The 23,702-nt window shown below is 34.8% G+C and overlaps 3 protein-coding genes and 1 non-coding gene across 8 annotated transcripts; all 4 read right to left on the bottom strand.

The window, feature by feature from the left end:
* Positions 1-2,019: 2,019 nt before the first annotated feature.
* TRNAA-UGC (transfer RNA alanine (anticodon UGC)) lies at positions 2,020-2,092 on the bottom strand. The gene has a single exon. It is a non-coding gene; the product is annotated as a tRNA-Ala (tRNA).
* Positions 2,093-3,239: 1,147 nt separating this feature from the next.
* LOC103486786 (uncharacterized protein YNL011C) lies at positions 3,240-14,088 on the bottom strand. Of its 5 annotated transcripts, XR_537129.3 has the most exons (14): positions 13,837-14,072; positions 13,636-13,752; positions 13,429-13,561; positions 12,987-13,083; positions 12,716-12,759; positions 12,411-12,567; positions 11,898-11,969; positions 5,845-5,928; positions 4,934-5,035; positions 4,625-4,672; positions 4,323-4,448; positions 4,030-4,122; positions 3,580-3,778; positions 3,240-3,496 (listed from the first exon to the last, which is right to left on the bottom strand). XR_537129.3 is itself a non-coding variant. In XM_008444863.3 (13 exons), exons 1-13 carry the CDS (start codon positions 14,003-14,005, stop codon positions 3,656-3,658), a joined length of 1,365 nt encoding a protein of 454 aa, XP_008443085.3. In that variant the 5' UTR covers positions 14,006-14,088; the 3' UTR covers positions 3,240-3,655. The 5 variants fall into 5 exon arrangements, 4 of the variants coding, with proteins under 4 accessions (XP_008443085.3, XP_050936533.1, XP_050936532.1 ...); XM_008444863.3 differs by having other exon boundaries at positions 3,240-3,778; positions 13,837-14,088; XM_051080576.1 differs by lacking the exon at positions 3,580-3,778 and having other exon boundaries at positions 3,240-3,579; positions 4,433-4,448; positions 13,837-14,078.
* Positions 14,089-14,398: 310 nt separating this feature from the next.
* Positions 14,399-22,323, bottom strand: LOC103486796 (uncharacterized). The gene is made up of 3 exons (XM_051080577.1): positions 21,877-22,323; positions 17,034-17,133; positions 14,399-15,386 (listed from the first exon to the last, which is right to left on the bottom strand). Exons 2-3 carry the CDS (start codon positions 17,093-17,095, stop codon positions 14,528-14,530), a joined length of 921 nt encoding a protein of 306 aa, XP_050936534.1. The 5' UTR covers positions 17,096-17,133; positions 21,877-22,323; the 3' UTR covers positions 14,399-14,527.
* On the bottom strand, positions 21,677-22,191 carry LOC127144499 (uncharacterized). Its single transcript, XM_051080578.1, has one exon. The coding sequence runs from the start codon at positions 22,189-22,191 to the stop codon at positions 21,820-21,822; it is 372 nt and encodes a 123-aa protein (XP_050936535.1). The 3' UTR covers positions 21,677-21,819.
* Positions 22,324-23,702: the final 1,379 nt, after the last annotated feature.

Here is a 23,702-nt window from a genome sequence, read left to right as displayed (position 1 = left end):
TTGGTAATTGTTTTGTAATTATCTTTTAGTACTACAAACGAAGGGTTGGACATTTGAACCAATAACTTCTTGGTTCTCTAACATTAGAAATAGATTTTAATTTTTCCCAATTAAATACTTAATTATATACATATTATTCCTGTTCTGATCCCATCTTCCAAAGGAAAAAAAAAAAAGAAAAAGAAAAAGAAACAAGAAGTCACAAGCCAACTCTTCAAGTCCAATACATGTTACAAAATTAAAGTGTCTTTCAACTGAGTTTTTGAGTAAGCTTTGAATATAACCAACTATTCCTCAAATATTTCAAAAGAAAGAAACAATACAATTACAAAATCAATATTCACACTAAATAATGTAATGTAGCATTCATATATTTGTAGCACCAATTAATAATGTAGAGTCACATCAGTACCTACTCTAAACTGAGGCAATTAGGATCTCTTATATATAGGATTTACAATGTATAATCCCATACATAATTATTTGTTTAGATTTGCATAAAGAGAATCTTAGCTAGCAACCAAACTTGCACTCCAAAATGTATTTTTTAATCAACAAATCAAGATAAAGACAGAAGAAGAAGCCAAATTCACCTATTTGAAAAATAAAAGTTTGAACAGTTTAATTAGAAAGGAAAAAGGATGTAAAGATAAAATATTACATGTTAAAGAGACAAAGCAAAAGTACTTTATATTATAGTCCAAAGGAGGATGGACAATAAATTTATTGTATGTATGCTTTCCAATTATCTATATTCACACAATACTTATACTTTTACAACAACTAATATCTACAAAACAAATTGTATACCGTGAACATAAGAAAATATCGTTAGAGAGTATGATAGTCCGATTGAAGGAATATTGGTGGGGTGGGAGGGAGTGGGGCAGGCAATTGAAGAGTCAACCCCCTCCCCCAACAAACAAAGGGTGGGTTGCAGTTGTATTGTAGAAAAGGAAATGGTGAAAGGTCCACTAGACATGGCCAAATTGCACATTCCCCAAAGTAGTTTAGAGATGTCAATCATAGAGTACATTTCTTAATCATGGTTTGGATTCTTCTCTTCAAATTTAGCCTCTCTCATGTGGGTCTCCTATGGTAGGCCTTCTTTTTCAGTGGGTCAAGTTTCTCAGTTTAAAACAAAACTAGTAATAGAGATTGTACAATGGAAATTTGAATTGATTCATTTAGAAATTTTCGTATGAACGTAATTATTCTTTTTACAAAAAGGAACAAATTTAAAGAGGATTATTGAAAAATTGGACCGTTTATATGCAAAATGAAAATGATTATGTGATCTAATGCGTTGGCTTTTGTTTGGATGATAAAAAAAAATGAATGTTTTTTTCCATTTTCGGAATATGACTATGCGTCTACGAAAATGGTAGAGAAATTGATGAATCATCTTTGTTTTGAATTTTTTTTCTTTTTTTAATTTGGAAAGGAAGATACAAAGCTCAATAAAGGTGAAAACCTTACCCTAACTCTTGAGATAATCCATGAAAAGGGATTTTTATTAGGTTAATGCTAGGCATTTTTTCCTATTTTGAAAAGATGAATACAACCCTAAGAAGAAATAATACATTTACTTCTTTTTTTCATTATCATGAAAAACATTTTTCATATTTTGAATAACACATTTACTTCTTCATTAGGTTTAATGTATTTTTCCTATTTTGAGAAGATGGGTACAACCATTAAGAAAAATCACACATTTACTTACTGTCTTTTTGTTACTAAAAAAGTTGTATGTCTTTAGATATCAGAAAGATATTTATGATAATTAATAAAGTGAGGGTCAAATATTTTTTAAATTTTATATTAAATAGTGTATTTTAAAATGTCGTTTGACTTTTTTTCTTTCTCATATTCATGTTAGACATTTTTCTTATTCCAAAAAGATGGTATAATTATCGGGAGAAATCATACATTTACTTTTCTTGTTGTTACTTAAAAAAATAAAAAAAAAGATACTTATTGATCAAATAAATGGATAACTAAATATGATTATAAAAGTATTGGAGATGCAGGGGATCGAACCCTGTACCTCTCGCATGCAAAGCGAGCGCTCTACCATTTGAGCTACATCCCCAATGGAAAGTTGTCTGCGTCTTAACTTACAAATTATAATTATACCTCATATGGAATTTACATGCCACTGCATTATGTGGTTTAGAGTAACTCAAAGATTATTTTCCACTTTTTTAAGTATTCCATTATGTTTTTTAAAATAATAAACAAATCTCTAATTTGACCTTAAGCGTTTACTTAACTGTAAACTGCTGTGAAAGATTTTTTTATGAAATAAAGAAAAGAATCTCTAAGAAATGAATAGAATAAACTATTCAACTAGCAGCTAAATAGAGGAAATTTTGAGTTGTTTAAGTCCGTTTGATAAATGTTTTATTTTATTTTTTGAAAATTAAGCATGTTTAATCTTTACTTGTTTAATTATTTACATCTTTCATAGGTACGAATGATTGAATTCTTTAGTAAAATTAAGTTAACAAATAAAAGAAGTTGTAGGTGGAAGTACTGTACATAAGGTTAATTTTAAAAAATGAAATAGCTATCAAGTAAGATGTCAATGTATGGAAAATAAACTCTACGACATATATACATGGAAGAACTTGTGAACCAATACAAGGGATCCTTTTTGGATATGAATCCAAGTATTGCTTTCCTACTCATCAAGCAATAATTGCATAACCTCAGAGAAGTTTTGAGTAGTGGTAAGCCATTTACCATCGTCTTGTTGCGATAGTTGGGTAAAAGAAGCAAGACTTTCTAAAGGAGAAACTTAATTGACCATTTCACTCAATTTGAAGATTTTAAGTCGCAACAGCTTTCTGTTTTCTGTTTAATCAACGGCTGGAAAAAACAAATTGGAAAAATAATATTGGAAGGAAAGATCAAATCATCAACTAAAAGGCGCACCACAGTCTGGGATTTGATGGCTTACTCAAACGAACAATCATCGTCGAATATTTCCACTGAAAAAAATCTCAAATAATTTCCCATCACAATTGGCATCCACCTCCTTGGTTATGGGGTAGTTGTTGCCACATGTCCATCACCTAGATAGGTGGATCCCAATAGGTTGAATTCATAATACGATAACCGGAGGTGGTTTTGTTGCTAAGAACATCACAATGGGGAACTTGTCCCACTAGCTATTATAACAGATATCAATCTACAATAAACCCATTAATATCAATGCTTCTTAGGATGAATGATACTGAGAAGAAAAAGAATAGAAAATAGATAGAAGCACAATCAAAGTTAGTTTCGGGTGAGGGTTTTCCCGTGTTCCTGAACTACGTTATAAAACCATATTTCAAATACATTAATAAAGATAGGATGGTATGGTAATTTTCTTTACAGGAGATGGAGTAAAATACTTGGGGGCATTGAATCAAACAAACTTCGCAAAGATTGTGCGCTGTATACTTCGGGTGCAGGTAAGAGGCCAGACAATAAAAAGGTGGGTCTGCTCCTGTATTGACATTTCATAATGTTCATCTGAGGAGCATGTCTTGTCATTGGATCGATTAAGTGGGTATATTAGAGAGTTCAAACCTGAAATGCAGATAATAAGGGGTTGGTTGAATCATATTCAAGTGCGTACGCTCCCATAAATCCCATATATCGTCATTCAAACCCGTCCTGAGATATGTGATCTTGTATATCTTGCAATCAACTTTGCTAGAGTTTCTATCAAAGATTTGGGATCAAATACTACACCAACTTTAGAATCGCGTATGGAATCAACAACAATCTGCAGAAGTTGTATTTTAATTATGCACCAAAATAGCACAAATTAAGGCAATTACTCATCAGTAATAGTAAGTGCAATCCAATACTGACGAAAAACTTTTTCAAATATGTTCCCTCAGATGTCAAATTCTGCTAGGTACGTCATTAGCAAAGATGCTTATTCCATTGCAAATAAAAGCAAGTAATTACGATGAAGGTGTTGTGTCGATGATAGTACTAAATTACTAACAATAGAAATATACTCGAGCATACCACATCAAAGATTCCTTGTGCAGCCAAGGCTTGAAAATCTACTGGAATCTCACCATCTTTGGGCACCAAAATAGTGTTGATGTACTGATCCGGCTACATGCATAAGAGATTGCAACAGAAATATTTTTCTTAAGAGACCCAATGACGTATTTATTGAAAGTAAAACTTAAAACTATCAAGAATTGGATAATATAATATGACAGCTAAAATATTTGTTACTAGACAAGGTATTATCCTTTTTTACAAGGTATGGTTTATTCATTTAAATTTTTACTTTAGAAGAATTAACTTACAGTGTTATTTAAACAATTATGCGTGTCTCCATAAGTTCTATTTAAAGCATCCGAAATGGCAGTTGTAAAACAAGAAGCAGTAAAACCACTAGTCTCGCGATCATGTGTACCATTCAACAGAAGCACCTGTCATTGGAATAATGCAAATCCATGCCACGTGTTTGAGATTCAGTGCTGATTAATGGATGAACTAACCAAAAAATGGAAAACTGAAAACACTAAGCGAAAATTTTTAATTTATAATAAATGGGCCATCTAGAAGATAACAGTGTAACTCATTGTTCAGATTTGAACAAATTTACCTTCGGGCAGGATCTTGATGAAATGATCTCACCAATTCCAAGCAACACCTAAAACAATCCATAAACGGTGCAACATTTAGCATTAAGTTTGAATGCCACATAATATCATGTTTTATAAAAGAAAAACAACATGAAGATGGTAGCAGAAAATTAAAACTCTAAACTCATCATACCATTACATAAACATGTGATTCATAGCAACAGAAAAAAAAAATGTGTCTACTTTTTGAGCAAGCTACAAAGTCGTGTACCAAGTAAGTCAAAGTAAGCCAAATCTATGATAGAATGCTTGGAAGTAAAAACTTTTACCAGTGATGGGCATATGGAAGTGAAGAGCGATCCCATAGCATAAACAATGCAGTCCACCTCATTCAACTGGTTGAGGACAGCAGGATTTACAGGGGGGAAAACCTAATTAATGAAAGCACTGCAATTACCATGAGTTATGGAAATCAGGTTTGAATAAGCATTTTAAAGAGTAGCATTTTTGTTACATATGGTATTCAAATAGGTAATAAAGAAATTAAAGACAAGAATCAAGATGCTTCCATTCAGTACTCATGATTGATAAGTTGATAATACACCACAAACAGAATTAGGTAGGGGTGTAAGAATAACCTGAGCAACCCGACAACCCGGACTACTCAACCCATATTATATGGGTTGGGTTGGGTTAGTTTAAAATGTGGGTTGGATTGCGGGTTGGAGGGTTGAAAAATTCGGGTTAACCCAACCCAACCCGAATTCATATAATGAATATAAATATTAATAAATATATATTATATTTCATTATTATTTATTTATTTAATAAAAGTTAAACAATCTTGAATTCCAAGAGTTTCTTTCTTTTTTTTATTAACTGATGCAAAACATATTCGATTTACTGTTGATGATTTCCATTTACAAAAATTAAAATTTAGAAACGAAAAAAAATAAAAATAATACAACCCGATAACCCAACCCAACCCATATTTTACGGGTTTGGTTGGAAACTTAATTCGGGTATTCGGGTTGGCAACCCAACCAACCCGAAAATATGGGTTGAGGTCTCCCAACCCAACCCAACCCGTTTACACCCCTAGAATTAGGGAAAAAACCAAACAAAAATTAATGTTCTTGGACAACACCCTGCACTAGATTGATAACAAAAGACATGTAACAGAAGTAGGTAAGTTAAGTAGTCTGCATTATGATCAAGTTATAGTGGGTACGTCATTTACCTCATGCAACAAATTACAGCCCTCACTTGACATGTAGAATACTCTCTTTATTCTTGAAGGAAGTGCAGGAACCAAACTGTTTCCCTGTTAGATTTCCACATTCAAGTAAATAAGAAAACCTGTATCCACCTCTATATCTAACCGTCTAACCACATGCAAAGGCATCTCCAACTACAACATTGAGTCGTCACAGAAGTCGGTGACAACTACACATATTAAGTTTAATATGAAGGATAACCATCATGATGAAAACAATGAGTTAATAAATAAATTGGATGAGTCCTTGGACCAGATTGAATCTGACTGGTTTTGTGTGAGATTTTTAGATAAACAATCAACTTAAGTAATCCAAGTCATTGAACAAAATCCTCAAAATAAATTAATTTCAGGTTTACAACCACAGTATTTGTATAAGTAAGCAAGATCATTTCACATTCCCATGATCAACCCCTCTACTCTAACTCGGTTCTACATCATTTCCATGAATCGGAGTCCCAGATCACGAATATTAAAAGCATTTATATAAAACACCACACTGCAGTTTTATCAATGTCTGATGAGCCTTTTGTTGGAACTCCAACACAATTTCCTTTATTGCTTTACTCAATTAGGATTGATAAGATATCAATCCTTGGTTACAATCTAATCTCTGTTTTTCTCTCAACCAGAAAAGCAGAACAAACTCACACTAATTTCTCTAACAAACAAAACATGTCCCTTCCCTCTCACGCTATCTCTATTTAACAGCTTTTCCCGCCCAAATACAGCTGTCATTCCCACTCAAACCTGCGCACTAACTCTATTTACATCACGTGTTTATTTATCTAATGTACTCTACACGTGCCACATACTAACACAGCCTCACGTGCTACATACTAACACAGCCTCTTCTTCCTTCTGCTGTAAACTTGTTTAATAAGAGGTCTATCATTACTTCCCCCTTTTAAATTCACCTTGTCCTCAAGGTGAAGAGTTGGAAATTTTTCTTTCATTTCTTCATAGGATTCCCAAGAAGCTTCATGCTTAGGCAACCCTTTCCAACACACCAAAACTTCCCACTGTTCAGCCCCTGTTTTTCGATATTCAACAACTTCTTCTGGTTCAGACTTCCATGTATAATTCTCATCAACAAACTGAATAGTAGGTTGAATATTTTCATGCTGTCCCACCAGTTTCCTCAACTGAGATACATGGAATACCGGATGAATTCTGGAATTGTCAGGCAGCTGTAAACGATAGGCAACGGGTCCAATTTTCTCAATAATTTCATATGGCCCGAAGAAACGCGGAGCAAGCTTTTCATTCCTCCTACTTCTCACCGTAATCTGTCGATAAGGGCGAATGCGTAATAATACATATTCCCCTACAGAAAATTCCACATCTCTCCTTTTTCGATCCGCATATGACTTCATTTGCTCTTGTGCCAAGCGCAAATGCTCTCGTAAAGAGACCAGAACAATATCTCTTTCCTGCAGCATCTCCTCAACAGTAGAATTCTTAGATGGAGAACTTCCATACGATACAATAGTAGGAGGTTGTCTGCCATAAACAACTTGGAATGGAGTCATACCAATTGAACGTTGATAAGTCGTATTATACCAATATTCTGTCCATGGCAGCCATTTAATCCACTCCTTAGGTTTCTCATTACAAAAACATCTCAAATATGTTTCCACCCCTCGGTTCACAACCTCCGTTTGGCCATCTGATTGAGGATGATAAGCTGTACTTTTATGTAACTTGGTGCCCGACAAACGAAACAATTCAGTCCAAAATTGGCTAAGGAATACCTTGTCTCTATCCGACACAATGGATATAGGAAACCCGTGCAATCTTACTATCTCCTTAACAAACAACTCAGCCACAACCTTAGCAGTAAACTGGTGTTTCAATGGTAAGAAATGCCCATATTTGCTCAATCTGTCCACCACAACCAGAATTACTTCATACCCATTTGATTTTGGAAGCCCTTCCACAAAATCCATAGATATCTCACTCCATATAACCTGAGGTATCTCCAATGGAACCAGTAAACCAGCAGGTGATAAAGCCATTGTCTTATTTCTTTGACAAGTTAGGCACTCTTCACAGTGTTTTTTAATCTCCGCCTTCATCCCTTTCCAGTACAACTCTGCTGCTATTCTTTTGTAAGTTCTCAGAAACCCAGAATGTCCACCAACTGCTGAATTATGAAAAGTTTCTAGAATTACCGGTTTCAAAGAAGATTGCTGAACAATTACCAATCTACTCTTATACATCAACATTCCCTTCTGCAAAGAATAGCCGTCTACTTGCAACTCTTCTCCATGCTCAAGCTGTCTCACTATCTCTTTATATTTAGAATCTTGAGACACCTCTCTTTTAATCACATCCAAGTCAACCGTGACAGGTATAGACAACCCAAACAACTGTACTTCTTCTGGTTTTCGTGAAAGAGCATCAGCTGCTCGGTTTTCCACTCCCGGTTTATAAACAACCTCAAACGAGTAGCCCAACAATTTAGCTATCCACTTCTGATACTGAGGCTGTATAATCCTTTGATCTAATAAGAATTTAAGCGCCTTCTGATCAGTTTTGACTCTAAACTTCCCAATCAGCAAATACGGTCGCCATCTTTGAACTGCTAACACAATAGCCATAAGTTCCCTTTCATACACTGGTCGACCCCTGTCTCTCAATGCTAATGTGTGACTGAAATACGCTACTGGTCTTCTGTCTTGAACCAATACAGCTCCCACTCCATATCCAGAAGCATCAGCCTCGATTTCAAATTGCTTATTGAAGTCCGGTAAAGCTAACACTGGTAAGGATACCATTGCAGACTTCAACCGGTCAAAGGCTTGAGTAGCTTCCTCAGTCCAACTGAATCCTCCTTTCTTTAATAACTGAGTCAGTGGTGCCGCTATAGTACCGTAATTGCGCACAAAACGCCGGTAATATCCTGTCAATCCAAGGAATCCTCTAGTTTCCTTGACATTTGTTGGACGAGGCCATTCACAAATTGCTTTAATTTTCTCCGGGTCCACTGCCACACCTTCTCCCGAAATCACATGTCCCAAATACTCAATTTTTACTTGAGCAAATTGACATTTCTTCTGGTTAGCATACAATTCATGTTGCCGTAGCACTTTCAACACCATTTCCAAGTGTAAAGCATGCTCCTTCTCATTTCTACTATAAACTAATATGTCATCAAAAAAGACTAGCACAAACCTTCTGAGGAATGGCTTGAAAAGTGTATTCATCAAGGCTTGGAAGGTAGCCGGAGCATTGGTCAGCCCAAATGGCATGACTAAAAATTCATAATGGCCCTCATGTGTTCTAAAAGCCGTCTTCTCTATATCATCATCAGCCATTCTAATTTGATGATACCCCGATTTCAAGTCGATCTTAGAAAATAGACTTGCTCCACATAGCTCATCAAACAATTCCTCCACTACTGGTATGGGAAACTTATCGGGAATCGTGGCATTGTTTACTGCTCTATAATCGACACAAAATCGCCAACTCCCATCTTTTTTCTTAACCAACAATACAGGACTGGAATATGGACTTGTACTCGGCCTTATCACTCCTGAATTCAACATTTCTTGAACTAACTTCTCCATTTCCCCCTTCTGCTGAAATCCATATCGATATGGTCGCACATTAATTGGATCAGTCCCATCTTTCAAATGTATATGATGCTCTATCTCTCTCCGTGGAGGTAATTTTTCTGGCCAATCAAAGACATCTTGGTACTGTTTGATCACTGAACTAATCAGTTCCTTGCTTACTGCTTCTGTGTTTAACAAACAATGCTCTTCATCTCCTACTGTTCTCACTTGCAAGGATCTACACTCGATCAAGAATCCACTATCCTTTTCTTCCCAGTGTTTCATCATATTTTTAAGACTGATCCTTGCCTTAGTCAAGCTAGGATCCCCTTTGATCTTCACTTCTTTTCCTTCAGCCACAAAAGATAGTGATAGGTTCTTCCAATCTACTATAGTTACCCCCAATGAATACAACCATTGCATTCCCAAAATGACATCTACTCCTCCAAGTTCTAAAGGAAGAAAATCCTCCACGATCCTCCAACCATTCAACTGAACTTCTAGTTTTTCACAAATTCCTTTACCCTGGACAGCTGCTCCAGATCCTAAGATTACGCCATAGTGTGAAGTTTCTTTGACTGGTAAAATCAACTTCTTCACTAGTTTTTCAGATACAAAATTATGTGTTGCCCCGCAGTCGATCAATACAATCACTTCTTCTCCAAGCAATTTACCTCTCACCTTCATAGTTCCAGGATCATTTAGACCAACCACTGAGTTGATTGATAATTCAACCACTGTGGTTAACTCTCCATTGACTTCTAGGCGGCCCAAATCTTTTTCCTCTTTCTCTTCCTCAACTATTTCATATTCATCTTTCCCTTCGGTTATTACAAACATCCTCAACTCACGTTGCTCCTTCAATCTACACTTATGGTCTGCAGAATACTTCTCATTGCAACGAAAACATAAGCCCTTCTCCTTCCGAGCCTGGAATTCTGCATCAGGTAACCGTTTATATGTTCCCTCCCTTCGATTTTCATTGGAGGCCTGACTTCTCAAGGTAATAGTTCGTGTGGAAAAAGAAGAATTTCCTTTAATGTCTCCTGCTACTCCTCCCGGATTTATTCTTCCATTGCTAGCAGTCTGACTAGTCAACTTTCCCCCTGAGTACCCACTCATTTTCGCCTCCATTCTTACTAATTCCCTGTTTTCAACCATCTGTGCTGCTTCCATCATCTCTGCCAAACCTTTCGGTCGACAGAAGACTACTTCCGATCTAACCCACGGCAACAAGCCATTCATAAACGTATCTTCGATCACCCATTCCGGCAAATCATTAACTGGAGCTACCATTTTATCAAACAAATTGATATACTCCTCTACAGATCCCTCTTGTTTAATTCTCAGAAATTGCCCGCCAATAGTACCATCTTTACTGGACCGAAAACGTATTAACAACCTCTCTTTCATATTCGACCAACTAACAAATTTATTTCTCTCCTCTTGAGATCTATACCAATTCAGTGCTGGACCATCGAAACTAATGGTTGACACTAACATTTTCTCAGACTCTGTTAATCTATGAATTTGAAAGTACCTCTCTGCTCGGAACAGCCAAGAATCGGGATCCTCTCCAGTGAAAACGGGCATCTCGATCTTTTTGAATTTGTTTCGGTCAGAGTATCCTTCGTCGCTGTCGGTCCTCCGTTCTCCTCCTTCGTTTCTGTGATTCCGATCCGTTTCATACATTCTACTGGAGGACGCGTCGCTATCTTTCCCTTTCGCTTTTTCAAAATCCTTCACGGCGGGTTCTGTCGCTTGCCCACTCATCGTTGATCTCTCCTTCGAACTCGTCTCAATGATCGTGAACAAGAGCTGCTGCTGTTTTTCCGATTGAAGACGCATCAGGTCGATGCTCTTCGCGATTTCGGCTAATCCTCCCTCAATCGCCGGCATTTTACTCAACTCCTTCTTCATTCCGGCAATCTCCTGGTCGATGTATTCCAGCCGTTCTTCAATGCGGGTCTGCACCATCCTTGCCGGAACACGGCTCTGATACCAAAATGTTGGAACTCCAACACAATTTCCTTTATTGCTTTACTCAATTAGGATTGATAAGATATCAATCCTTGGTTACAATCTAATCTCTGTTTTTCTCTCAACCAGAAAAGCAGAACAAACTCACACTAATTTCTCTAACAAACAAAACATGTCCCTTCCCTCTCACGCTATCTCTATTTAACAGCTTTTCCCGCCCAAATACAGCTGTCATTCCCACTCAAACCTGCGCACTAACTCTATTTACATCACGTGTTTATTTATCTAATGTACTCTACACGTGCCACATACTAACACAGCCTCACGTGCTACATACTAACACAGCCTCTTCTTCCTTCTGCTGTAAACTTGTTTAATAAGAGGTCTATCACCTTTGTAACTATAATTATCACTCATCAGTAAACAAATATGACAGTTAGAAATGAACTGTAAGAATTGGCTTTACATAAACTGTACCTTATTTATAATTTCTGAAGGTCCAGTCGTTGGATGAGAGATTTCATTCTGGCCACGTATAATTGTCCCATCCTGCAAGTAAATTGAAGAAAGAAAAATGTTTACAAAACTGATGGTATTCATAGTTCAAATTCATGCATCCCACGCAACGCAGCATTGGAGAAACTTAACAACTGTATCAGAATCTTTACGGAAGAAACAACTGTATCAAGAAAATTTTAAGTGGTCTTGAGAATAGAGGAGAAAGTATGAAAGAGATTCACGGCAACTAGGTTTCAGAAAGAAAAGTTCAAAAGAAGAACTCTCCAACCTTCGCTCCAACAGGAATGTGAAAAAATGAATGGCTTCACATTGGTTCACCTAAGATAATTTGAATGCACTAGATAATTGAAATTACTATTAGTCTTTCAGGCACCTATGCTCATTCTTGCACTTTCTCATAGTTTTTGCCCACATGTATTATATAAACTTTTGAGCAATAATTGTAAAAGGAACAGAATGTTGGCATCATACCTGTAATTCACATCCTAATGTAAGCCTGTCATTAGTGGAAATCACTGGAAGGACAAGGCTGTCGGATGGGATGTCTGAAACACGTGAAAACAGAAAAATTGCAGCATCTAATGACTGGAAAAATATACGAGCGCCTGCAAAAAAGAAATTCCCAATGCTGCAAAAATAGAGGAACTTAGTACCTCATGCTCAAAATATGGTAAACCAAACAGTTGCAAATTTTGGTATTAAGCAAAACCAGCTAACCTATTTTGCTTCCTTAAGTTCATACCTATGATAGAGCAAGGATAAACTATAACGCATACCTTCCATTGCTGAAACAAAATAACATTTCGGACCGTCGAAGAATCTGTAATCAAGCAATTTTATTACATTTCCTATGCAGTATGCAGCATTTATTTTTTTTAAAATTAAAAAAAAAAAAAAAAAAAAAAAAAAAAAAAAAAAAATTAACTTGATGGGGAATTACAATAACGTGATTAGAGGCATAAAAGTAGAGTGTGAGATCAAATCAGAACCCAAAAAACTAGTTGGCCTATCATGAACTAAGAGGCAAAAATATTGGCCACATTATACCTGGTTCTGAAAATAGGCCAGAAATGCTCGAATAGTTTCCCTGTAGGGCTTTGAGACACCGTCCCATAGAGAATTTTCTCCTTCCACGATATCATACCTGAAAATTTTCCGTAGAGCAATGATTTCTGTTTCCAATTAAATCACTGTCAGTTAAATGCTATGAAACCTACCTAGTAAATTGAGAACCGAGTTCATGCGACAAAGAAAAATAGATAGGCAACGGGTTACCAAAATGTGCACTTTGCAAAATGTCTACAATAAACGAACGACAGAGCTAAAATAATAAACGAGGCTGTAAGTTCATTCAAATTGTTTTTATCTCATGGAAACTTGATGAAGAAACCAAAGCTAAAAGTTAAAACATGCTACATTTATCATTCCGGATGGAGAAAAAAAAAGACTTAAAAAATTACAGAAAGACAGCTGGTTTAAGAAAAAATACCACTCCGATTTGGCGTGGTGTGCATCGAGTGGTAAACGATGACCTAACAATCTACGCACAGCGAGTGCCTCCGCCGTACTCTGATCAGATAACCTCAAACATCTTGAGCGTATATCTCCAACAGCCGGACCACCTATCCCAAGATTCACTCAAAAATTGAATACACAATTCACACAAAACAGAATAAACGTCAATAGACAGACTCACCAAGAACGCGAACAATCTCAGCAGTGCTACCTCCATCATCGGAAACAGGAAGAACATGAGCTACACGAGTCGTGAAGCTTTTGAGCTCCTCAACTACGCCATTAAATGCAGTTCCACCTGCACCACGAGAAAAGAAAAAAAAAACAAAATCGTTCATAAGAGAAAATGAATCAAGGCATTACGAAAGAGCGGAAGTGAGACCTGAGAATACGAGGAGAGAGGGTTGGTTAGGGTTATTGTCATAGGAAGCGGATAAAGCATTGCAATGGGAAGGAGGAAAAGCCATAGAGAGAAAAGATCTGGAAGAAACATGGAGAGGAGTTTTTGGGAGATTGAGGCACAGTGAGGGACCCAAGCTTGTATCCGCCATATTCGCGCGCGTACTATGCGGCTGTGAACTCTTTGCCTATGCCTTTTTTATTACTTTCTTTTCACTCCCGCACTATCCTCACCATCCATACTAAGCTATGGTTACTAGACTAGACTACCTCATATTTGTAAATTTTGTTTTAAGTGTTGATACATGTAATTATTATTATTAAAATTGTTATTCATTATAGTTACTTTATAATAGTAAATTTTTCTTTATCCTACATTTTAAAATTTTTTGATAACCAGAGATATAATATGGTATCAAAGAGAAAAAAAATATGATATTGTGGTTTGGAGAAGTATGACCGTAAAAATTAGTATCACAGCAAAGTGTAAATGTTGCTAATACTTTGGATAATCCGTTTGATATGATATTAGAGATAATATTATGTATTCATCCACACCAAATCCATTCTCTAGATTTCATTTGGCATTGGTTAATCTGCATAAGATAACAAAACAATACAATACAAAAAGGCAGATGATGAAAGTTCATAAATGTGATTTGGATTAAAATCTCTCAAAAAGGCAAACTCTTAGAACTGATACTGGAAACCAAAGTCCTCCTAATACTTGAACTTGAACTTGAACATTCCCCACCATTAGCTCTTCTAGTTATTATCTCCATATTCTTATACAAACTCTGCTTCACCAAGCTTCTCATCACCCTCTTCCCTTTCTCAATCTCCTTCTCACTGAATCCTGAGCCTACTTCAACTATCCCATCACCCACCTGAGGTCCAGAATGCGCCGTCACGCTCGCTCGTCGCTCATCTTTTAACCATTGCAGCAGTTTCAATGCTCTGTTTTGAGCTAATGGACTTCCTAACAGAGCCAATCCGAGTAGTGCAGGGACAATAATGCTGGCCTTAGTCAATCTCTCTCTTTGAGCCCAGCTTTGATGTGCTATAATCATGATGATATAAGCTGAGAGTTCTTGGCATTTGGGTTTCTCTTCCCATGTCAAAATCTCTATCAAAATCTCGGAGAATTTTGAGTTGGTTTCTAGAGCTTGTTTTCCTTTTGAAGTCACTGCCAAGTTTGCTAATGTTGGTAGGGCTTTCTCTGAGAATTCTTTGATGATGGAGAATTTGAGTAGTGTTGGAATTACACTATTGGAGATTAAGGTTTCTGTATTTTCTAGGATGGTGGAAATGTTGAATATAGTTGCTAAACAGCATGTTTTGGATTTGGAGTTAGATTCTGGATTGTTGAGTATGATTAAGAGATATGAAATTATTGGTTCTGTTGAAGCAAGAAATAATTGGGTGTTTGCTAGACAAGAAAGTGAAAGTAAAAGCTCTGGAAACTCATGGCTGGATGAGTCCTTCTTTGGTAGCTTTGTTAAAATCCCTCCCTCCAACATTAGTGTTTTGTTCCTGAAGTAATGGAAAGATAGAGAAACAAAATCAAAACCAAACGTAAAGTTAGCTTAATTGGACAAAGTTTTCCTTCTTAGAGGTCGGAGTTTCAATTCCCGTCCTTGTTGTTATTATACTAAAAAATTCAAAACCAAACAATTATAGAGTTGGTATTTAGTGTAGCAGAACAGGTGCAATCAAACATCACTCATGTAACAGACTGAATAAAGTCAAGATTCCATGAGTTTGTTAGCTGTTGGTGAACAACTTCTTGGTTAATGTTTGAATGGTTTTTCAACTTTGCCCCTCATTGTTCCATAGCAATTCAAAATTTAGTCTTTAATACTTCTCAACTTAGTCATTTGTCACCATATATGTTAAAATTAGGCGATGATAAAGTTTATAGTAAGAAACTGGCATAAGTTTAGAGAAGAGGAGAAAAAAAAAAGTCAAAAAGGAAAGTTTTCAACCCTTCTCTAAGTTTATGGCAAAATTTTCAAATTCTCTTCTTTTCTCTTCCCTCACCCCTCCTCATTCTTAGACTGTTACATATGTGTAATAAAGTATTTTTAGTAATTTCGTTGATAATTATCATGTGAAAGTCATTATAAAAAAACAAAACAAAACAAAACAAAAACTTCAATTTTAAAAAATATGACATATTCCATTTGAGACCTAAAATTTGGATCAACTGTCAAACTATCTCCATTTTAATACCAAATAGTGAATGCTAAACTAAAAAAAGTTAGTACATTATAGTTAGAGGAGATTTTATGGACAAATAGTTTGTTTATATTGGTGTAAAAAAGTGCTTATATATATATATATCTACGGATCATAACCACACATTAACAATAAAGGCTACTAGACCATCTTTTACCCTTGTCTAGATACTCCTCACCCAAATGAAGCATAATTTCAAATTTCAAATTTGAATTCAAATATTAAAAAACCTGTATTAATTAATTAACTCAAGAAACTGAAACTTTGAGCCAGAAAACAAATAAGTATCAAATATAACCTTTCTTTCCAAAAAAAAAAAAAAAAAAAAGACTATTCGTGAAAGCAAACAAAGTCACAAATGCAAATCCAATGTACTAATTATAATTTGGTTAAAAAAGGTCAAAACATATTGATTTAAAATATATATATATATATATATATATATATATATATATATATATATATATATTGATATTTTTTTCAATATTTTGTAAATAATTTTATTTTTTTATTTAAGGAAAATATCTAAATTTTTTTAGTGTGATATATATCTTAATTAATTTAACTATATTTCAGTTGGCCACCCAACTTTCTATCTATCATTATGAAATATAGAAAGCGCCACTTTAGCTTTTCCTCGGGGGCTACATTTTATTCTTACTAAAATCTTAAAATAGATAATAATTAGCCATTTGAATTGGTTTTCGCCGTCGCATCTACTCTCACTTTAAACTCGATTTTTTTCTTAATGTATCAACTTATATATTTATTTTTTCTTTCTTTGAGATTTTGTCCTAAAATTTATGATTCAAGTTAATTAAACTTCTAATTTTTTATAAACTAACTTATTTGGACTTTTAAGTTAGTATTAATTACCTTTGAAAATTCATTAGAATTATAGCCTACTGGATCTAAATAGTTATATTGTTAATTAGAACTTACAAGAAAGTATGATTAGCAAGTTGAATCAAGGCCTTCACCGCGAAGTGATCGGAGTCCGCCATGGCGACCAAAGCAGGAATTGTTGGAAACGTAATAGACCCTTACAATACAAATCAAGAAACAAGAGAAGAAGATTGTTCTCTTATTCACACAATTGAGAAGAAAGAACTTGAATAATATTTCTTAAACTTGAATTTCTTACTTTCTTTCTTATTTACAAATGAGAAACCTTACACATATTTATACTAGTAGAAAAGTATATTAACAATAAATATCAATACATGTGACTATTCATATATCAATGTATTTAGTGATTATTAACTATTCCATGTATCTCACATATTCATGCATATTTAATAATGCAAATTCATGTATTAAGTTTAGATTAATTTAACTTCAACATCCTCCCTTAATCTAAACTTGAGCAACTCCAAGTTTTCCTCTGAATTTAACAAATAAGTCAAACTTGAGCGCCTTTGTAAAAATATCAGCCACTTGATCTTGAGTCTTGCAATATTTTACTATCACTTCTCCATCTTTAACCAAGTCTCTGATAAAATGATATTTGATTCTAATATGCTTGCTTCTTCCATGGAAAACTGGATTCTTTGATAATGCTATGGCAGATCCATTATCACAAAATAAAACAGTTTCACATTTTTGAATACACTTCAATTCTTTTAACATCCACCGAAGCCATAAAGCTTGACATCCAGCTGCAGTTAACGAGATATATTCTGCTTCGGTTGTAGAAAGGGCAACAACAGATTGTTTCTTTGAAGTCCATGAAAAAACACCTGAACCCATACTAAAAACATAACCAGATGTACTTTTATGATCATCCACATTACCACCCCAGTCACTATCACAAAAACCAAACATCACTGATTCTGAAACTTTCTTGTAATAAATTCCAAAATTAATGGTGCCAAGAATATAACGAAGAACTCTTTTTCCTGCTTCCCAATGACTTCTTTTCGGGTTTGTCATAAATCTGCTTAACATACTTACGGCAAATAAAATATCAGGTCTTGTTGCTGTCAAATACATTAAGCTTCCAACTAAGCTTCGATATAAACTTGGATCGACTGCTTCTCCAATATCATCCTTGCACAATTTCAAATTTGCATCCATGGGAGTGTTGCAAGGTGAAGCATTTTCCATCCGAAATTTTTTTAGTAAATCATGAGCATACTTTTGCTGTGAAATGACAATTTCTCCTTCATTTTGATTAACTTCAATTCCGAGAAAGTAATGGATGAGACCCATATCACTCATCTCGAATTCATTTTTCATGGAATTCTTAAAATCATCACACAAAAATTTATCATTTCCAGTAAAAAGTAAATCATCAACGTAAAGAGAAACGATGAGAAATTTGCCATACTTGTCTTCTTTGACATAGAGTGCATGCTCATATGGACACCTTCGAAATCCTGTCTTTAGAAAAAAACTGTCAATACGACTGTACCAAGCTCGCGGAGCTTGCTTCAATCCATACAAAGCTTTTTTCAACTTGTACACTTTTTCTTCTTCTCCCCTTTGCACATAGCCCAAAGGTTGTGCAACAAATATCTCTTCCTTCAAGTGTCCATTCAAAAAAGCGGATTTTACATCCATTTGATAAACTTTCCATCCATTTTGAGCAGCTAATGACAAAATCAATCGAATGGTCTCAATTCTTGTCACAGGGGCAAATATTTCTTCATAATCCACACCATATTCCTGCTTGTAGCCTTTTACAACAAGTCTTGCCTTGTATTTTTCAACATTACCATCTGACTTCAACTTTGTTCTGTACACCCATTTTACTCCAAGAGCTTGTTTGTTTGTCGGAAGCTCCATCAACTCCCATGTTTCATTTCTTCTTATCGCATCAATCTCTTGATCCATTGCAATCTTCCATTTCTCATCTTGGATGGCTTCATCAAAAGTTATAGGATCAACACCAGCAAATAATGCAAAATTAGCAAAATGATCATCATTAATCCTGTTAGTGGTATTATAAATTTCTTGAATACTCCTCATTCTCCTTGGTGAGATTTCATCATTACTTGTGGAAGATGACGTTGAGGACGAAGATGACTCCATCGCTTGAATTTCTGCTTGCTCTAATTCTTGAGCAACTTCATTTTCATCAATATTAACATGAAATGGACTTTTAGCTTCATCAACGTCGTCATTCCAGTTCCATGATTCATCTTCACTGAAAATCACATCTCTGCTGATAATAATTTTTCTTGACACAGGATTATACAATCGATAAGCTTTAGAATTTTCACTATAACCTACCATAATGCATTTTTCAGATTTATCATCAAGCTTGCCTCTTAGCTGATTTGGAATATGAGAATAAGCTATACTCCCAAACACTCTCAAATGACTAACAGATGGTTTCTCACCACACCATGCTTCATAAGGAGTCATACCTGGAACACTCTTTGTTGGAGCTCGATTTAGAATGTAAACAGTACATGCAACAGCATCTCCCCAAAATTCGTTTGGCAGATTTTTTGTTTTTAGCATACTTCTCGCCATTTCCATGATTGTTCTATTTTTTCTCTCTGCAACTCCATTTTGCTGTGGAGTCATTCGAGCTGTCATTTGATGATGAATTCCTTGCTCCTTGAAAAAATTACCAAAAGCTATATATTCTCCACCACGGTCAGATCTCAAAGTTTTTATCTTGTAACCACTTTGATTTTCAGTAAAAGCTTTGAAGGATTTAAAACATACAAGTGCTTCACTCTTTTCTTTCAAAAAATAAATCCACAACTTTCTACTGAAATCATCGATGAAGGTTATGAAATATCGATTACCTCCATTTGTTGTTGTTCGCATAGGACCACACAAATCTGTATGAATCAACTCGAGAGGTTTAGAGGCTCTCCAAGCTTTCCCAGTTGGAAATGAATCTCGATGATGTTTTGCAAGAATACACACTTCACAAATATTTGTCTCATGGTTGATATTTTGTATACCTCTCACCATATGATTTTTGCACAAATAAGATAGTGATTTGAAGTTTAAGTGACCATATCTAAAATGCCAAAGCCAGGATGGATCCTTCAATATGCTGCTGAAGCAAGATATTTGACCATATGTAAAGTTAAGAGGAAACATCTTATTAGCAGTCATTTTTACCTTGGCAATAAGAACACCGGCCTGATCTTTGATTGCACATATGTCACCTTCAAATGAAACTTTTAAACCTCGTTGAAGCAGTTGGCCAATGCTCAAAAGATTATGCTTTAGACTTGGAACATAGAACACATTTGTAACTCGTTTTGTCCCTTTCTTTGTCTTCACAAGAATATCACCTTGGCCTTTGACTTGTAGTCTGGTATTATCACCAGTCTTCACTTCACTTTGGAAAGATTCATCCAAAGTAACAAATATACTTCTATTTCCTGTCATGTGGTTGCTACAACCACTATCAAGATACCATGTAGGCTCTACAACATTGTCTTGAACACTACATGCGAGGAATAGAATGCCTTCATCAATTTTCTTTTGTTCTTTATGCATATTCATGGTGGTATTTCCAACTCCATTTTTTAGTACCCAACAATTTGCTTGAAAATGACCATACTTTCCGCAATTAAAGCATTGAATTTGAGAGAAATTACCACGACCACCTCCTTGGTTTCTGCCAAAGCCTCTTCCTCTTCCGCTTCCTCTTCCTCGAGATAAAGAAGAGCTTTCTTGTGAATTTTCAGAATTTGCACCGCTTCTATTATCATAGTTTCTTCCACCTCCTCGTCTTCCATGACCACCACGTCTTCCACGTGAACCGCCTCTAAATGAAGTTTGCATTTGAAAAGCTTCCTCGGGGTTATCATCAAATTGTTTTAATCTTAGCTCATGGGATTGAAGAGAACCCATCAAGCTATTTATAGACAACGTAGATAAGTCTTTCGATTCTTCAATTGCAACGACGATATGCTCAAATTTTCTTGGCATACTTCTAAGAATCTTTTCAACAACTCTTTGATCGCCTACTTCTTCACCATTTGATCTTAAACTATTGACAATTACAAGAATACGATTGAAAAATTCTTCAATAGTTTCAGTTTCTTTCATTTTAATGCAATCAAATTCGGATCTGAGAGCTTGTAACCTTATCATCTTTACCTTATCTTCTCCTTGATAGGTAGATCTTAGAATATCCCAAGCCGCCTTTGCAGAAGTAGCTGTTGAAATTCTCTCGAAAATAAATTCATCAACAGCTTGATAAATGAAGAATAAAGCCTTTTTGTCTTTCTTACGATTTTCTCTTAACTCAACAAGTTGTTGATTTGTGAGCTCACTCTGATTCTCAACTTCAGTGTATCCTCTTTCAACAATATCCCACAATTCTTGAGAGCCATATAACACTTTCATTTGAATACTCCATTGATTAAAATTCTTTCCGCTGAACCTTGGAAGTTGGGGTTGCAACATGTTACCATTCGAAGCCATATCTAACCGGAGCTCTGATACCACTTGTTGGAAACGTAATAGACCCTTACAATACAAATCAAGAAACAAGAGAAGAAGATTGTTCTCTTATTCACACAATTGAGAAGAAAGAACTTGAATAATATTTCTTAAACTTGAATTTCTTACTTTCTTTCTTATTTACAAATGAGAAACCTTACACATATTTATACTAGTAGAAAAGTATATTAACAATAAATATCAATACATGTGACTATTCATATATCAATGTATTTAGTGATTATTAACTATTCCATGTATCTCACATATTCATGCATATTTAATAATGCAAATTCATGTATTAAGTTTAGATTAATTTAACTTCAACAGGAATAACTCCAAGATCCACAATTAGCTTTCTAACCTTCGAGTTACCGCTCTCTTTTTTAATCAACCTCTCAATTTCCTTCGCGGCTCTCTCTTTCTCATCTCCGTCGCCGAAGTGAAGGCTCTTCACTGTCCTCTGCAACACCGAGGAGGAGGAGGCGGCCAGCTGATCATCGTCATCAACAATACTGTGTTCAATTTCGGGAAATAGAATATCCGATGATGGATGAGACGGGAAACGTAATCGCTTACGAGATGATTTGGATTTGGAGCGAAGGAATCGGCGGATGAGACTGAGGAAGCGTAATTCGTGCATGTAGGAGTAATAAAAGGAGAGAGAAGGAGGAGGCATGATTGAAAAGGATCAGATGAGAGTGAGGGAAATTGGTTTTGGGAATCTGAATTTGGAAGAGAAAGTGTTTTGAAGGGAGAAGGAAGAATGGTGAGAGGAGAGTGAATAGCAGATAGAGAGAGCTGTCAGTTTGATTTCCATTTGTTCTTCACGAGCGATGGAAGTTGTTCATATCCTTGACAGGTATTTGTCTTTATTCTTTTTCTTTTTCTTTTTCCGTCCTTTTTCGTCCTTTTCCCTTCTTCGTCGTATTATATTTTGAGTAACCCGTGGAGAATTCTTTTCATAACCATTCCATTTAGGGCTGTGTTTATCAATTCCTAATCAAACATCATGTGATTATAATGGGATAAAAAATCATCATACGGTCTCTTTTATCACTTTTAGTCGTTTGATTACGATTAAATTTGTTCGATTTACTTTCATTTATTTGGTATTATTATCTTCTTATCATTGCTATCTACGAGCAATTAGTATAACAATATCGTAAGTATAACATTTATAATAGTAATATTATCTCTTCGTGGTTCTATGTAATTTTCACATCCAATTGAATTGATCATTCTTAACTTTCATCCCTTAGTTTCATTTCTTCATCTTTTAAAATCAAGTTATAATTAAAGTTTATTTTATTTAAAATTGAAATCAACTTATAAAGTAAAAATTTAAAGCATTAATTTAAAAAGTTGCTTCATACATTTACTTTCCACTCTACTTATTCGTTGGGAGAAAACCAACTATAGTTTTTAGGGTTTACAAATTTGAAAAGAAGATGGTTGCTTTGGTTTGTTAAATTTTGTTGATGTGTTAAAAGTCCATTTGTATTAGTTAGGGGTTTAGTTTGTTATAAAATTCTTATTTAGTTTTCTTGTATAATTTTTCAAGAGTGTTTTCAAATCCTAAGCAAAGGTTTGAAAATTAAGAAAATAGTTATAAAATTGTTTTTTACTTTTAATGTTGGCTATAAATTCATGTTTACTTTTTTTTAAAAAAAAAAAATGAAAATAACGTTTAAGGAATTTTGAGAAAGTAAACAAAGACCAAATTATTGTTATTAAATGAGGCTAATTAAATTTAATTTTAAAGGCGATGTAGATGTCTCACCTATTAAGACAAGTTCATACTTGAGAAGAGAATGCTTTAACATTTGTCATTTTGATGGAGATTATAGATAACAATATTTTAGCTAATTAAGTTGAACTTAGATTGATATATAGTATATAACACACAATGAACCTAATTAATAAAAAATATAAGGTTTATTTTATGAATTTTTATATATGTATCTTAGTATAACTCTAATCTATTTTAATTAATTAATACTTGATTGGTTTATGAACTTTCAATTTTGTAATTAATAGGTCATTAGAATTTTAAATTGCTAAATACTAAAGTTACAATTTGTGTCTAGTTGTCTATAACATATTTAAATCTTTATAATTACTCGATACAAAATTTGATTCTTGCCTCTAAATTACTCATTAAAATTTTAATTATATACCAAATAAATT

The sequence above is a fragment of the Cucumis melo genome, chromosome 12 (assembly GCF_025177605.1).
Source record: "Cucumis melo cultivar AY chromosome 12, USDA_Cmelo_AY_1.0, whole genome shotgun sequence".
NCBI lineage: Eukaryota > Viridiplantae > Streptophyta > Magnoliopsida > Cucurbitales > Cucurbitaceae > Cucumis > Cucumis melo.
The sequence above is the reverse complement of the archived record's forward strand: the minus strand, read 5'-3'. Positions and strand labels throughout refer to the sequence as shown.